The sequence below is a fragment of the Netta rufina genome, assembly GCF_964035555.1.
Source record: "Netta rufina genome assembly, chromosome: 2".
Lineage (NCBI taxonomy): Eukaryota > Metazoa > Chordata > Aves > Anseriformes > Anatidae > Netta > Netta rufina.
The window spans coordinates 44,656,390-44,673,313 of NC_140124.1; the positions used below are offsets into that span (position 1 = coordinate 44,656,390).

General features: G+C 38.9%; 1 protein-coding gene across 1 annotated transcript in view; it reads left to right on the forward strand.

The window, feature by feature from the left end:
• Positions 1 to 338: 338 nt before the first annotated feature.
• The window catches only part of COL6A6 (collagen type VI alpha 6 chain), a gene marked incomplete at both ends in the record, with an annotated part of 42,122 nt that continues 25,536 nt past the window's right edge, over positions 339 to 16,924 (forward strand). Inside the window, 10 exons of the mRNA XM_084281611.1 lie at positions 339 to 459; positions 1,392 to 1,982; positions 3,449 to 4,045; positions 4,526 to 5,149; positions 6,267 to 6,818; positions 7,626 to 8,174; positions 8,700 to 9,284; positions 10,833 to 11,408; positions 14,841 to 15,190; positions 16,415 to 16,493. Coding sequence (XP_084137737.1) covers positions 339 to 459; positions 1,392 to 1,982; positions 3,449 to 4,045; positions 4,526 to 5,149; positions 6,267 to 6,818; positions 7,626 to 8,174; positions 8,700 to 9,284; positions 10,833 to 11,408; positions 14,841 to 15,190; positions 16,415 to 16,493 — 4,624 coding nt within the window. The remainder of the gene's footprint in view (positions 460 to 1,391; positions 1,983 to 3,448; positions 4,046 to 4,525; positions 5,150 to 6,266; positions 6,819 to 7,625; positions 8,175 to 8,699; positions 9,285 to 10,832; positions 11,409 to 14,840; positions 15,191 to 16,414; positions 16,494 to 16,924) is intronic.

Here is a 16,924-nt window from a genome sequence, read left to right on the forward strand (position 1 = left end):
GTGGGGATTTCCAAGGCTAGCAGGGAATCTTGGAAGCTTAATTCCCATTAATCTTGCCTTGTGAATAACTTACTTTCAGCTGAATTTGGGATTGCGGTAAATATAGCTGTATAAATCAGAACACGGTATGTCTGTGAACTGTTCATTTCAGTTATATTCTGTACATCAGTGTCCAAACTAGCAGCTCTGTGTTCAAAACACGTTTGTTACAACCTGAGGGAAGAAAACATGAATTTGAAGTGTTGCTTTGAATGTATACAGCTAGAAAGCCTCCATGATGTTAATAAAATGTGCTTTTACGTTTTCCCCACAATTAATAAACTTCTTCTGAGGAAATAATGCTCTGTATTTCTTACTGTGTTTGTTTTTCTAGGGAGACATTCAAAATGGATAACTGGAAACCTCTTCTTGTTCTTCTCTTTGTATCCACCTTCTGCTCTATGGATGCACAGCAGACTGGTAATACATGAAAGAAAAGTCTCTTCAAACTCATAGCAATTCTTTTTCCCAGGTGCATCCAGTTCTGAAGAGAAAGATGAAGAATTGGTGATAGTTTATCCTTTGTTTAACTAGGGATGATATGATATATTTTTATGAAGCACATATTTATACTAGGTTAGGAGAATTGTCTGAAAAACAGAAAAATAATGTGCAATAGCTCATTAAAATTTGTTTTTAGCCTCAGACACTCTATATGAAGAACAGGGGAAAAGAAGGAGTTAATGAATGCTGAAAATTTACTAGGATAGATGGAAGATTTTTCTGCAAAAGACCAAAAGGTGTCAGATTCTGAAAAGCAAACAGGAAGCAATATTGCAATTTTATTCGATTACACATTCTGTAGTAAAACAGGGAAATTAAACAATGTTTCTTCAGTCTGTAGGAAAGCTTCTATAGCAGACGTTATCTTTCTGGCAGGTGGATCTTGGAGTATAGGGACAAAGAGCTCCAAGATTTTGCAAGGCTTTTTGTGCACAATGGTCAATGGGTTTGATATTAGGGAAGATATTAGGGAAAATGTTAGATAAATCTTAGATAAATCTTAAAATATCATAGGGAAGATATTAGATAAAGCATATAGAATTGCATTATGTTGCCAAAATATAGGTTTTAACTTCCTGTGTCTTCCATATGTTGTTAACTAGTTGTCAATAATACCAACTCTTAACTGATGAATTTTGAACAAGTCTACCTGTAAAATATTTAAAATAATGGTGGTGGGGGGTGGGGGGTGGAGAGAAGGGAAGAGGTGAGGGGAAGAATGGAAAGGCAGAAACACAAAACACAGAATTTATTTCATGAACAATAAAATGTACATTTGGCTCTTCCTTGCTCATGAACAAAGCTAAAGAAACTATAATAATTCATTCTTTTTTGTCATCTTCCTTGAGCAGCTTGCAGAAAAGCCACGTTGGCAGATGTTGTCTTTTTAGTGGATACTTCAACAAATGTTGCCCAGGAAAACATTCAGAAGGTGATTGAATTCCTCTCCTCATTGGTCTCAAATCTCGACATCGGCCATGATGCAATCCAAGTTGGGCTGGCACAATACAGTGATGAAACTTACCAAGTGTTCTTGCTGAATCAGTATTTATCAAAAACTGATGTTTTGGAGCAGATTGGGGATTTACCATATAAAGGTGGAGAACCGTACACAGGGAAAGCTCTGGATTTTGTCAGCACAACATATTTCAATGAATCTGCTGGTAGCAGAGCTAAGGTTTATGTCCCACAGTTAATGATTCTTATCACCAGTGGAGAATCCAGTGATGAAGTAGAATTGCCTGCCAAGAAACTGAGACACAGAGGCATTTCCATTTATGTTGTCGGAGTTGGCGTCCAGAATACATCTGAGCTTCAGCAAATAGCCAGCAAACCTTTCGATAAATATCTGTATAGCATCAAAAGTTTCGATGACCTTCCTGATCTCTCCACAAAGCTTTTGAAAAACTTCTGCTTTGCAATTGAAAGCCAGGTTGAAGGTAAGCATTTGTCCTTATAGTGGTACCATTTCAGTTGTTCATACCGTGTAATTGTGAGCAAAGGTGTAGAAAAATGGATGTGGTTTTGATGTTATTTTACACCAGCATTACTGTCATATAAAATACTTGAAAATAATGGGGATAATTTTAATTAGGTCACTGTTCAGGATGGACATCCCTGTTCTTTTTAACATGTTTCAGTGCCTGTGTTGAAGTCATTGAGGTTTAATTATTAACAAAGGAAATTGATCTTATAATTGGTGCTCTCTGTAAGCAGAGCCTTAACGTATTGCAAAGAAAATCAGGGTCAGATTCACAGATTCTTTGAAATACATTCAATTTGATGTTTTTAGAGCTGGTAGAGACTTTTTATAGAAAATGTTTTGTTTTGATGTCATTGAACAGTTTAACTGAATTATTTCTCAATCAAGCTATGCTTTTGGTAACTATCTTAATTCTTCCAAAAACCTAGTTAAGAGATTGTCACTCCTAGAATGTTCAAAAATGAAGGGGAGCCGTATTTTCCCATCCTTTCAGTATAGTTGCTGAACAGCAGAATTCACAGAACATGTATTTTGAAGGAATTTATATATATATAAAAATAAGGAGGCATGGTAGCAAAACTAAAATCAAAACAAAAAATGGTGTTTATATCACTTATAAATATTTAAAATATAAAATTTAATTTGTAAATACATTATGTTGTTTCTTAGTTTTGCAGAGGTCAATGTGGTTCTCTCAATGAGAAAAATTAGGGATTAGAGGCTGTGCTGGTATTTAGGCAGTTGGTTTTAATCCCCTTTTCCATCATAAACTGTTATACCAAAGGGTGCGTTTAGGCCCAGTGTCATCTGACTTGCACCTGACTTGCCCTCCTGAAATGTGCGTCTCTTTCCAATGACTGTAAGTGAAGTTAGAATAATTTTATTAATGTTCTGGTGCCTCCTCTGATATTTAAAGGGTCTGTCTGCCTTTTGGAACAATTCCTCATGGGATTGTTAGGAAGGTGAGTTTATTCTGAAGCGTTCAGTTGGGTTAAAGTCTTAAATGCAACCTAGATTCCAGCAGTGATATAGAGGACCTTGTTTAATGGAATATCACTAGAATGGAATGATAAAACATACAATCTCACTCCCAAAGTAGTAAGTAGAAGATTTGGTTGGAGGAAGATGAAACTTCTATCTGTATAAATACTGTCAGGTGTAAAGGTTTCTCAAGACATTTTAAAGCCATTTTTTAGACGGTTGCTTTCTTTAGAATTCTTTGTTTAATTTTTCAAAATATAATTCAACAGTAATTGAATAGCATGTTTCATGGTATGTTGTAGATGTAGAGCTTAAGTCCAAATTTAAAACTGTGAAGATCAATGAAAAGGTTCTTATTTAGATTGCATTCAAAGCCAGGTCTGGATATAGGTTGACAGTATTTCAGCAACTCATTTAATACATTTTTTTTCCTCTCTGCAGCATTTGCAAAACAATATGCTGATATTATTTTCCTCATTGACTCCACTGCGACCACGAAGCATTCAGCATCTGACGGAGTAAAACGTTTCATCTCCCAAATAGTCGAACAGCTAGATGTTGGGACTGACAAGTATAGGATTGGCCTAGCCCAGTTTAATGGTGTGGGAGAGGTGGGGTTTGCGCTGAACTCTTACGAAAAGAAAGAAGAGATCCTTGACCACATTCAGCGCATCGTTCTCACTGGAGACTCATCACAGGATGGAATTGCCTTGGAGTCTTTGCTGGAAACCTTGTTTACGGATACTTTTGGAAGCCGGATCAACGAAGGCACTCCACAGGTTGTAGTGATCTTCACATCCTCTGGATCCAGTAAAAATATCATGGGGGCAATCCGGATGTTAGAGGAGATGGGAGTGAAAAATTTCACAGTTGAAGTTGAACGCTTTGACAGGGTAGAAACAACGGAGAGCTACCCCTCTAATGCAACTTACCTTCTTCACGAAGCAAAGAACGTTGAGTTTGTGCAACAGAGAATTGTTACTGGTGTGGAAGCCTCACTCCAGAATCTTTATGAACTTGATCAAATGGTGCCAGCAGGTATGGTGCATCAAAAGAGCAAAACTTTGGTAGTCTTGAAGGGTTGGCTGCACTGGAGTTGCCTTTTCTGACTGAGGGAACAATTTTCCTTGGATTTTCCTTGGATTTTGTTTCCAAAAAATGGCCATAGGAAAGTTTGAATTTAACCACAGAATAACTTCCCTAATATCCTGAGTTTTCCTGATTTGCAGTCACTCTACAGTACAGTGAGGAAAGCCACCTGTCTTGCAAAGTTTGCTGTAGTGGGCAAAAGGGGGCAGTTAAAGAAATCACTGAAATAAACATGATCTCTTGACTGAAAATCAATACATAAATCTCTGCTCTTCAGCACTTTTAGGATTTGGATTTCATGTGTTATTGTAGCAGCATCTTGCATATTACCTTGAGTCTCATCTGTAACAGTGTTCTGACTGTCTCACCAATTATCCCACAGTGTGACCTACATTAATCTTATCTTCCTTTTGTTTATTTTACTTTTAGTGTGTTCCAGTGCAACTGTTGCAGACATTGCATTTCTTGTGGATGAATCCAGCAAAGTTGGGTCAAAAAACTTCCAGCTGATCAGGGCATTTCTCTTAAAAGTTGTTTATGCCCTGGATATTGGTCCAAGGAATGTAAGAGTTGGGCTAGTGCTGTACAGTGATGAACCAAGACTAGAGTTCACCCTGAACACATTCAAGGATAAACTGGAAATCCTGAACTACCTAAAGAATTTACCATATCGAGGTGGACGACCATACACTGGAGCAGCCATTGAATTTCTAAGGAATAAGGTTTTTACTCGAGAGGCAGGCAGCAGGAAGAGAAAAGGAGTGCAACAAATTGCTGTGGTTATCACTGATGGTCAGTCCTTGGATGATTATACTAAACCAGCATCTAAACTAAGACGTAAAGGTGTCACTGTCTATGTTGTGGGCATCCAGAATACCACACAGAGCAGCAAGCTTGATAAAATTGCAACATATCCCCCAATGAATCATGTCACCACCCTGAAGAATTTTCTACAGTTGTCAAATATCAGATGGAAAATAAAGAAACGGCTTTGTAATGACATTGTGAAAAGTACATTTGTAGTCCCATTACAATCGCAGAATGTGAAAGAAGGTAAGAAGCACGCATAAAAATGCCATTTCAGTGGTGCCAGGCTTGTTGCTGATGTGTACACCATCTGTACTTAATTCAAGAGGAAATAAAAATTCAGATAGATTTTAGAGATGTTTATAAAATTCTGTTGCTGATGGACCTGAATGTCCTCCAGCTGAGATTTGCCCTGCTTGGAACCCTCCCCTATTTATTCCTACCTTTTGGGGGAAGCAAGTGTCAGGAAGCCTTTGCTACTTTCACTTGAGCAAATTCCAAGGCTCCCTCACATTCAGGTGAACATGATTCTGCTCAGGATTCTTCAGGTTAGTTGTAGTGGTTCCTACAGCTTAACAACATTTACAGGTAGACTGAGTCATGTCTCAGTTACTTGAATCTAGGTTATTTTTTCCATGACATCTCTCCTTTAATGTTCTTTGCACTTGTCAAAACTATGTGAAGTTTATAGTAATTCTGAATTCTGACACTGATGAAATATTGTCATCTCTCACCTCTAGGAGTAGCTAGGCCATGCTGTTAATACCAGTTCAGGAGGCTAGTCTCATAATGATACAAATCCTAGTAATAGTTTTATTTTCACACCTAAATTCTACCCAGTCTCTCCCAGTAAAGTCTCTTACCATTCTTTTTCAAATTAGCTTTGTTTCTAGATACACTTCCTTTTTTTTTTTTTTTTTTGTCTTTGCAGGCTGTCACACTGTTACTGTACCTCATCTTATCTACTTTTATTCTATTTTTCTCACTTTAATAACTGTTGCAGTCCTGACTTCTATTTCATCCTGCTTGCTATCCTTTTACAAGTAACAGTACCAGTAACAATGGGTTTCATTACTCCATTTTATCTTCTCGACACATTTTATTTGTGTAGGGAAGTTTGGACATCTCTTATCCTATTTATTGAACACCCAAGATTTTACAAGATTTTTGGACTGAAAGGCTTTTCTCAAATAAAATTACTTTTGTTGTTTAGGTACCTATTTGTGAGGATTGCAAAGTTGTTAAGTGATTTTTCTTACTCTTGGAAGTGTCAAAACTTTTGTAACTCCCCCTTTCCATCCCCTACCCTCCTCCTCCCCCCCCTCCCCCCCCCCCGCCCTTGTCTTTTTTTCTTACTAATTAGGTTGCGTGAACACAGAGGAAGCTGACATTTATTTCTTGATCGATGGCTCTGGCAGCATACAATCAACTGATTTTGTAGACATTAAAACATTTGTGAATGAGACTACCAGAATGTTCCAAGTTGGTGCCAACAATGTTCGTATTGGTGTGGTTCAGTATGCATCTGAGTCAAGGACAGAATTCGTGATTGGCCAGCACAACCAAATGGATGATTTAACAAAGGCAATTCGTAATATTGAACAAATAGGTGGAGGTACAAGAACTGGAGATGCATTAATATATATGAAAAGTCTGTTCCAAATGGCATCTAGGGAAAATGTTCCACAGATCCTGGTAGTGATTACAGATGGTAAATCTGAAGATGAGGTGAAGCAAGCAGCAGGTGAGCTGAGGCAACAAGGGATCACTATCTACGCCATCGGCATCAAGGAAGCTGTTCAACAACAGTTGGAGGAAATAGCAGAAACAAGAGAGAGAGTGTATTTCGTGAATGACTTTGATTCCCTGAAAAATATTAAAGAAGGAATTGTGCAAAATATATGTTCAAAAAATGGTAAGAGCATCTCCTAAGCCTGATCCTTTCCAAGCAGCTAGTATTAGAATGTACTTACATGTTTTGTTAATACTGAAAATGATATTGCTACATATCAGAAATAAAGACTTGTGTGTTGGTAATCTCATACTTTGCCATTTCAAGACTAGGTCACCTTCTTTCAATGTACAGATTTTACTAGTCAATGAGCAATATAAAATAAAGCTAAGTAGCAGAAATTGAAATTCTTCAACTGGGAAAGTGCCCTATAGTAAAAGTCTAAGTACTTGTTCTTTGTCTTGACCCAATCACATTTTGTGAGAAGAGACAAAGAACCCAGTGATAATTGCCTGCAGTCTAACACCGGGTACTTGTGGTTCTGAACAGGTAAGCAGTCTGAGCACTGCAGAACACTTGTCTTTCACAAGTAGATAAATTCTGATTTTTCAATACCCAAGTCAGGGGATGTTTTTCCGACATGTGCAAGCTACTCTTATCCAGGGATTGTGTATGTCTCTTTCTGCACCACATAATAGCTTGGAGGAAAGTGGCTGTATCAAGTAGCAGAATTCTTTCTCTTGAAGTTGGGGGATGAACAAAGGCATCTTGAGCACTCTCCAGCCTTTGTTTACATGTTAGCTGTTAAGCCTCACGTTCATCTTTTGCAGTCAGTTATTTTTTGACAGATCTACTGACGACATCTACCCGCCCATTCTATCATTTACTGTCTTTTGGGTTTTGATCCAGCTGAAATGTTAAAAGAGCAGGTGAGAAGAGATTTGTGGTTTTAGCCTATTCTTTTTTTTTTCTTTTTTCCTTTTTTCTTAGTCTGTAAAAACGTGAAAGTTGATGTTGTTTTCCTCGTGGATGGCTCAGAGAGTGTCCGTTCAGATGACTTTCAGAAGGTAAAGGATTTCATGCAGTCATTTGTGAACAACATAGATGTTGGGCTTGATAATGTTCGAATTGGCTTGCTTCAGTTCAGCTCTAAAATGAGAGAAGAGTTCCAGCTTGACAGATATAACACTGCAGCTGATATGGGGAAAGCCATTCAGAAAATGAAGCAGATTAGAACAGGAACACAGACTGGGAAAGCACTGAACCTTGCTGCCCCTTACTTTGATCGACCTAAAGGAGGACGTCCTGAATTGAAACAATACCTAATAGTGATCACTGATGGGGAATCCCACGATTCTGTAACAAAACCAGCCAGGGCCATACGGAAGAAAGGCGTAACTATATTTGCTATCGACATGCTCCGTGCCAACAATTCGCAGCTTTTGGAGATTACCGGCAGTCAAGACAGAGTGTTCTTTGAGAATGACTTTCACTTCATACAAAAGCAGATTCTCTTTGAAATTTGTAATCTACAGGATTGTAAGTAGTGATGATATCCATCTCTGTATTTTTCTTTTTTTTTTTTTTTTTCTTTTTTTTTTATTTTATTTTTTTCTTTCCTGTTAATTCTTTGTAAGGCAACATTTTTTTTTTCTGTTCATGGTATGATATAAAGCTCTGTTCTCCATAATGATACACAGTGGCAGTGGAATGAAAAGCAGTATAAAAACATAGACTTGTTCTTTTTATAGGGTGTGATCTCATTCTTTTTCTTACGAGAAGGTAGGTAAATATTTCCCCTTCTTTCAGGAAGACACCCAAGCTTTTGCTTTCAGGCTTCTGCGGTGTCTTTGCATTTTAAGGTTACAGCTGGAATATGGAAACAAAAATCCCTACACAAAGGGTTGAAAGAGAGAAAGAGGTGAAGGAGAGAGACAGAATTATAACCTTGTTTCTTTGTTTCTTCTGTTTTCCATAATAGTATGCAAGAAAAGGGCTGAGGAAGAGAGACAGAATTATAACTTTTTTTTGTTTGTTTGTTTGTTTGTTTGTTTCCACTAACAGTGTGCAAGAGAGCAGAAGTTGCTGATATCATCTTTCTAGTGCATGGATCATCTGGTGTTACAGACCTGCAGTTTAAAAATGTGCATCATCTTATAGAAGCAGTAGTTAATACCTCAGTGGTTGGGTTGGACAAAGTTCGGTTTGGTGTTGTGGTCTATAGCTCTACGCCGGAGGTGTATTTCCCATTGAATTCATATACCTCCAAATCTCAGATTAGGAAAAAAATATTCAACTTGAAGCCTCTGCCAGGCAAGCCCTTTACTGCAAGAGCTTTGAACTTTGCCCGGCAAAGATTTGATGTGAACCATGGTGGACGTCCATCGTATCTCGCTGTCACTAGGATCCTTGTTCTTATTACTGATGAACCAACTGTACCATCAGATAAAGCCAACCTTCCCATGGCCATAAGAGCTTTGAAGGAGAATGAAATCAACTTAATTGCTGTTGGAATAAGCAAAGCAGACAGAGCAGAACTTAAAGAGATTACTGAAGATCAAGAAAGATTATACTTTGCACGGAACTATGATGCACTGGAAAGCATATATAAAAACCTTGCTCAAAACGTGTGTGAGAAATCTAAGCCAGGTAAAGATACTTTTGAATAGATCTACTAGGTCTTTTTCTACCACTTATGCAGACTGTTAAAAGCAAAGATTGGTGTTAAACATATTTTGTGGACGTAATAGGAGGATAAGTGGAAAAGTCTGGTGACAGTTCTCTGCTTAAAATGCAGTACATATTAAATGCAATCTCAAAAGTTACCTTCTACTGATGGGCTTCCATCAGCTATTTTCAAGAGGCTTCTTACACTGATAAATGGAGGCAGATTTCTTCTAAGTCCTAGGAACTAATTTTCTTTTTCACAAAGCAATTCTCTACACTTGAGCAGTGCCCTGGCTCCCCCATATATTGAGGCCGTTCTCTCTTGAGGATCCTGTTTCTCTGTGATCCCTTCTACTCTTCTTTCTCTCATTTTCTGTCTAGAAGATGGGTAGTTTGCAGTCAGGGTCTTTAGTTTATTGTTAAAGCTTCGTTAAAAGTGAGATGGTGTTTATCCCTGCATCTATTCTGTTATGGGGCACAGTTAACTATTTTTGATTTATGCATGGAAAAGTAGTTGGTGATAGATTTACTTCGTAAAGGCAAAGAGTTTCCACTTCCCTCCACTCATTTTCCTTTTCTGATTTCTTTCTTGTAGTCACCCAAATCAGTAAGATTCTGTGCAGTAATGTCTTCTGTATTCCCTCAAGTGTTAGGATGGATATGATACAGCATTCAGATGGTACACTGTTAGGTCCCAGCAAGGGAAAGCTATTGTAATAAAACTTTTGCTTTATTCTGTGTGGAAAAAAATGTAAAGGACACAAATTGTAGTGCTTCCAGGGTAAAGACAGGCACCGTGGCTATGCTGGAAGGGTAAACTTCCCGCTAATCAGGCAGACCAGCTCAATAATTGTCCACGATGGCTGGAAAGATGGCTTCTTGTCCATCCTTTTTTCTTGCTGCACAACAAACAGTATCAGGTTCTCTCTACCAAGCAATTAGATCCAGTGAAATACACCTTCGACACCTTGAATAGAAGCTGCCAATAAATCTTGCATATTTGCAACTCTGCTTATAACATATTTGGAACTCTGCTTAGGCAATGAAAATGACAGGCAAGAAATTTCTCCACTTCAGGGAGAAACTTTCTCCACAGAAGTCATGCAGTTCAAGTGTTTTTTCCCCAAAGTGGCCTTTCAGGTACCAAGAGAGGATGAATATTTTGAGTGAGGTAGTCATACTGATTTAACTTTATTGGTAGGTAAATTCTGACATTCCTCAGCTGAGGGGTTGACAGTGGTTACAAGTTCTGTTTTGTTATGACTCCCCCAGGCAGTGGTTTAGCTGTTATGTAAAGAACTGTGTTTCTTTCTGCAAGTTAATGCTGGGAAAAAATTACTTTTATCTCATGGAAGGTCACAGGGTTGAAGTTAGATGATGGATAGATGATGTCTTTGCATGACCTCTCTGTGAACAGCTTTTGTGAGTAAAAGCTTACACTGAAGAGAAAAAGGAAAGGTTAAACAGTGCCAAAATTATGTTCCTCAATAATTTTGTTGTTTTGTGTTCCTTCCCTGCTTTTTCCCTAAGTTTGCAACAAACAAGTGGCAGACCTGATGTTCTTGATGGATGGATCAGGAAGCATATCAAACAGTAACTTTTCTGTTATGAAGACCTTCGTGAAAGATGTTTTGGACAGTTTTGTTATTTCTAAGAACGGAGTGCATGTTGGGGTAGTCCAGTACAGTGCTGAACCCCAGAAAGAATTTTCTCTTAATGAGTTCTATAATGACATCATCATAAAGGAACGCATCGACAGAATCGAACAAATGCAATCCACTACATACACTGGGAAAGCACTGAGGTTTGTTCATAGTCTTTTTGAGCCTGCCCATGGAGGCCGCAAGAAGAGAGGAGTTTCACAGAACCTCATTGTGATTACAGACGGGAACTCTCATGACGATGTGGAGGATGCAGCCGTGGCTTTGAGAGGTGATGGGGTGCATGTCTTTGCAGTTGGCATAGGGCTTATAAATTCCTTTGATCTGCTTCGAACAGCTGGTGATGCAAGGAGAGTGTTCACAGTGGAGAACTTTGATGCCCTGAAAAACATCAAGAGGACTGTTGTCAATGAGCTCTGTGAATCCGAAGACCGTCCTATCGAGGGTAAGCAATGTAAATGTTTTGTTGGGTATATAACGGTAAATATCTACATGGCTGCATGCACACCCTGTCAGAAGTAACAAAACTATCTAAGAAGCAATGCAGCTATTTTACCAAAGAACTCTGCTCAGGTTACTCAGTTTTGTGTCTTTCTAAATGTGCACTTTCTTCAGTCAAGAACTATTATGCTTTTAGCTATGTAGCTTCTGAGGTGAGACAATGCTTCACATCTAGCATTCACATTCATATCTCCTCAGTGTCTAAAAGGAGACAGAGAAGACATGCCCTCAATATTCTAATCACAAGAAAAGAAAAGAAAAAAAATGCAATTTGGTGATATTTATAAAAGAGCCTTTCAAAAAAACTAACTTTTCCATCTACAGCTGACCATGACCATCCTGCTCCAAAGGGTCTGTCAGTAGCAGCTGTTGACAAAAGTCCTACACCGGCACTGTTGAGAAGGGGGTGTGGGAAAATGCAGCCTTGGTTATGCGGGAAGTATTGGCATGGTGTGAGCAGCAAATTCACAGTAATGCTGAGATGCTACCCAAAAGCTTTCCCTACATAAGAAACAGGAGGCAGTATTTCCTACTACATCTGATTGGTGGCAACAGTAGATTGGATGCCCTTCCAGGGATGCTGCACAGCCTGAGAAGCTCTCAACCCCAAATCGAGCAAAAGGTTCAGTTGTGCCTTTGATAAATGTAGCAACTTGTATCAGGTGTTGGATCCTGTTTTTGTATCTGAGCTTATTCTAACATGGTGCTGCAGTATCAGTCACCTAGTCGTGGGAAGATGGAGGCAGAAAACCCACAAAATTGTTCTTTAAAATTCGGTACTCGTGCCAGTTACACAGAAGGATAATACTGTAGGTGTTTCTTAAATTGCAATAGAAAAGGTGGCAAATGACAAATCAAAAAGATGATTTTTTTTCCATTGAATGTAAAGAAGGGACCTGCTGGGGTGTAAATGGGTGGGATTGATTAGGGACAGCAGGAAGAAAATGTGCAGGAGCAGTTCTCTTTCTGTGATCCCATTTTTACAGGGACTGTGACTGTCCTTAAAGCTCCTTCTCTTCCCTGCATATTTACCATAAAGATAACATCTTAAAAGAGTCAGATACACACTGTTTATTGTCTTTGTTATACCATAAAACTGATCATACCTAGCCCTCCACGTTTAATTCCCCTAGTGATCAGAAACTCACTGTGAGGAAGGCACACTGTGATGACCACACTCCTTGTCTAAGGCTTTTTGTAACAATGGTTAAACAAATAGAAATAACTTCACAAAATCATTGAACAAATAAAGTTAACTCTGCTGCACCCTGGGCTCGAGAGATCTTAAACACAGCAAAACTGGCTGATGTTTGCTGGAATGGTGGGGTCCAAAAAAAAGTGTTGAATCTTCCCTCCCAAAGCCAGAAGCTGCTGTCTATGTTAATGCTGTCTGCTCAGGTGGTTTTCAGAGAGGATAGCCTGGCCCTAGCCCTTTTTTCCCCATCAAAAACAGAGCAAACCTCCACCTGAAAAGGCAACCCCTGGCTCCTGAAAACAAACAAAGGGCTGCTGGGGAAGCAGAGCACACGGATGTGGAATACTATGAGTGAGGCACTAGCATCTCCTGGTGTCTCATGGCCAGAGAACAGGGAGATTTAATGGAAGATGGAACAGTAAACTCGATGTATATATCTACAGACATGCTTTTTAAGTTTAGAGAGAACAAAATTAAGGAAAGCATGTTGGTTCTGATCTTACTGGTTTATATGCTTTTAAGATTTAGATCAACTTGTCTCATAAACCAATGATGAATTTCCTATGAAGCCTGTGTTATCTTGGCTGGGAATCTGTTTTCCTGTATTCACTAATCTTCTTTCCCATAACAATTCTTAACTCCCCTTTCTCCAGTCACCATCTTCTAAACTGCCAGACTTTTAATTTAAGAACTGTATTCCAGGTATGGAAAGTCAACAGGGGGGAAAAAGATACCTTTGCAGCACAAAGATAGGCCAGTTTAACAAAGTGGATATGTGTGGGGAGAACAGGTGATTAGGAAAATAGGTTAGCTACACAGAATTATTTAGCCCTGCAGATAAACGGACTATTGGCAGAGTATGGAAAATGTTTTATGCATTCTCATATGCAACACAACAAAACAGAAGTGGATGCTTTACTGCTGTTTTGGTACTGTTGTTGCTGGTACATGAGGAGTTTGCAGGTAACGCTTCTAAGAGCTAAGCAATGTGGATGATCAGGGCTAAACTGGTGAGTCCATGGCTGCCCTTTGCGTTTCCTCCAAAGGATGTGGTTAAAAAAATAAAAAATAAATAAATAAATCTCATTTTGAAAACATATCTTCTATGTGCTGGATGTGAACACTTACTGGAAAAAATATCTTCTAAGTTTAACGCCCATGGAAATGTCTCATCAGAAAATCCATACACAATTAGAAAAAATGCTGTTCCTGAGCTGATGGTGGCCTGTGCATCACAGGTGTTCTGTGAATCTTGAAACCAGATGGGCAACCTCATAAACTCTGGCTAAGGGGCATGACCGTGTTGTGTTTTTATATGTATGTGTGTGTGTAGATATATTTAACTGTTTAAGAAAAATATTTACTTGCTGTGAACTACACAGAAAAGCTGTGTAGATTTCTTATGCTGTTCCAAGGTCTGAATGTCATTTAGAAAAATTGCATGTCACAGACTACCTTGCAGAGCTACAGTGATGGATGGTGATGCATCTAGGGACACAATAAAATCCAGCATAACACACGAAGAATCAAGGTACAGAAGAAATAAGCCAAGTAGTTGGGCTGCTTGACTAGGGCAAGAGGAGTAAGAGGCCACATCACAACATTTGCTGTTATTATCAGGAACTATGCAAGCAATTCTGTAACTGAGGTAGCCCTCACCTTACAGCAGCTGTTATTCACGGTGGCTATCAGATATTGCCTGTAGAGGATGCTGCCACTATCTCTTTTGTTTCTTTGGCCTGTTGTTCTACGTTTGCATGTAGTATCTGATCTTGTGGCAAAATGATAAAGCACAGTCAGCCATCATTGCAATTGGAATATGTACTGTGTATTTTCTGTTGGTAGTAAAGCATATGGAAATACTTGCAAAATTAAGACCTTTGAGGTCATTTGGCAGCTGAAGAAGAACAGTAAGCTCTTCTTCACTGTTTTGCAGTTTTTGTGTGTACATGTGTCCGGTAATATAGGATCAGGCCTTAGTAGCTGCAAGTTTATGTAGCCCCACTGAAACTGGTGGTCTGACAGGTTTTCAGGAAATATAAAACACCATCTCACTGACTCTGACTTCTGGTTTTAAATCTACCATGTTGATTTTTGTTCCACTCCCATGATCCTGATGAGAGACAAAGTTCATAAACGTTGTATGTTTATAATTTCCTGCTTCCTCTGCTTTCTTCACAGATTGTGATATGGACCTTTTTATAGCAATTGATATTTCAAGGCGTACACGGCCAGCATCTTCACTGCTTCTGAAACAGAAATTGCAAACATCCCTCCCCGAACTTTTACAACATATGAAATCACGGCTACGTGTCTGTTGTAAACCTGACGCTCCAGTCAACATTAGGTTCAAATTTCAAGTATTGACACAGGACAAAAAAATAATCTTTGAGTCTGATTTTGAGGGCTATAATGAAGGGATCATCCAGAAGTTCTTAGATGCACAGGCCACAGTGGACACGTACCTGAATGTGGACTTCTTACAGACATTTCAAGAGAAGTTCTTTAGTGCAGCCTCTGCTAAAGTAAAGGTAATTTAATGGTGTAAATATACAAGTTGGAAAAAATATGTAGTGTAAAATTTGTTGACTCTGATGCTGACTACTGCAGGGAAGCAAAAACGTAGCTCAGGAATTGGTGGTCTCAAAGGCTTGGCCTAATCTCTTCTGAAGGGAAAGGAATCATTCCATTTAAGTGAAAAATAAAAAATAAAAAAAATCTCATTGGAATGTTTCAGGATCATTGCCTTGACAGTTTACCTTTAATAAAGTGCTGACTCAGTAAGGCACTGGGCACGTTGTATAGTAGCTGTTTGAATATTTTCACTTGCTAAGGTCTCTGTTGAGGAACACCTTACTGAGGAAGGACGTGTTTGCCCTTGTAAGGGTAAATACATCAGAAGAAGAGACCAAGGGGTGACCTTATTAACGTTTATAAATATGTAAATGGTAAGTGTCAGGAGGATGGGGGCAGGCTCTTCTCAGTGACATCCAATGATAGCACAAGGGACAAGGGGTGCAACCTGGAACATAGGAGGTTCTGCTTAAATATGAGACAAAACTTCTTTACGGTGAGGGTGACAGAGCACTGGAACAGGCTGCCCAGGGGAGTTGTGCAGTCTCCTTCTCTGGAGACTTTCAAAACCCACCTGGACACATTCCTGTATGACTTGATTTAGGCGTTCCTGCTCTGGCAGGGGGATTGGACTGGATGGTCTTTTAAGATCCCTTCCAATCCCTAGCATTCTGTGATTCTTTGGTATGGGACATCCCTCTGGCCAGTTGAGGCTCAGCTGTCCCAGCTGTTACCCAGAGATGATGCAGTAGATGCAGCTCATATGGCATTCAACTGAAGGTGATCTTACAGAAAATAAAATCTTTGCTTCTTCAAACTTTTTTTCCACATTCACATATAGGAGAACTCCTCTGACACCAGCGAAAACTCTTCATTGTTTAAGTCACAGCAGAGCTGGTCTTCAGGCTAGTATACTAAGAAAATGACACATATAATACAATAATAGCAATGTTAGGAAATGGGTGGCAAGACAGATCCCTCACACTGGAGTGCTGTCAGAGAAAAGAGAGTTTTGTGTTCTATTCTTCTTGCTCTTTTTCCACTGTGCATGTTTTAGGTCTACCACAAGTAGTGGAATTTGAACTACCTCGTAGTCAGTTTTCAATGCAAACTGTACTTTTCACACTGGCACAGCTTTTAATATCTCTTAAGTGATTCAGTGTTATTCCCTTTCCTGACAGGTTGTGTTAGTGTTTTCAGATGGACTGGACGATTCACCTGAAGATCTCAGAAAAGCAGCAAATTCCTTTTACCTCAAAGGTATGAGAGCACTACATCAATGCTCCTACTGACACATGAACCAATGTATTGTTCTGCCACTACAACTTTCCTAAATAACATGACTCTCCACGTTGAGGGTATTCCTTGGAAGTCACTGGGAGAGTGTTTGCTTCTCCATGTGCATCAATGTTTGTGAAGTTCAGAATTATTATCCATTCTAGGGTATTTGCATGGGGTTTTTCATCTTCAGTTATACTCTTGAGCTAATATTTTAATGTAGTAAATGAAGACTGTTTTTAATTATTATTATTTTTATTATTTATTATTTTAAGCTACAGATATTTTTTTTTCTGGGTTTGATCTATGTCAAAAATTTTTTTCACTACTGATCTAAAGCAGAAATAATGCAGAGGCTGGTTCTAAGCATAGGATAGACACTTAGCTTCTGGAAGTACTTCAGGATGAATTCC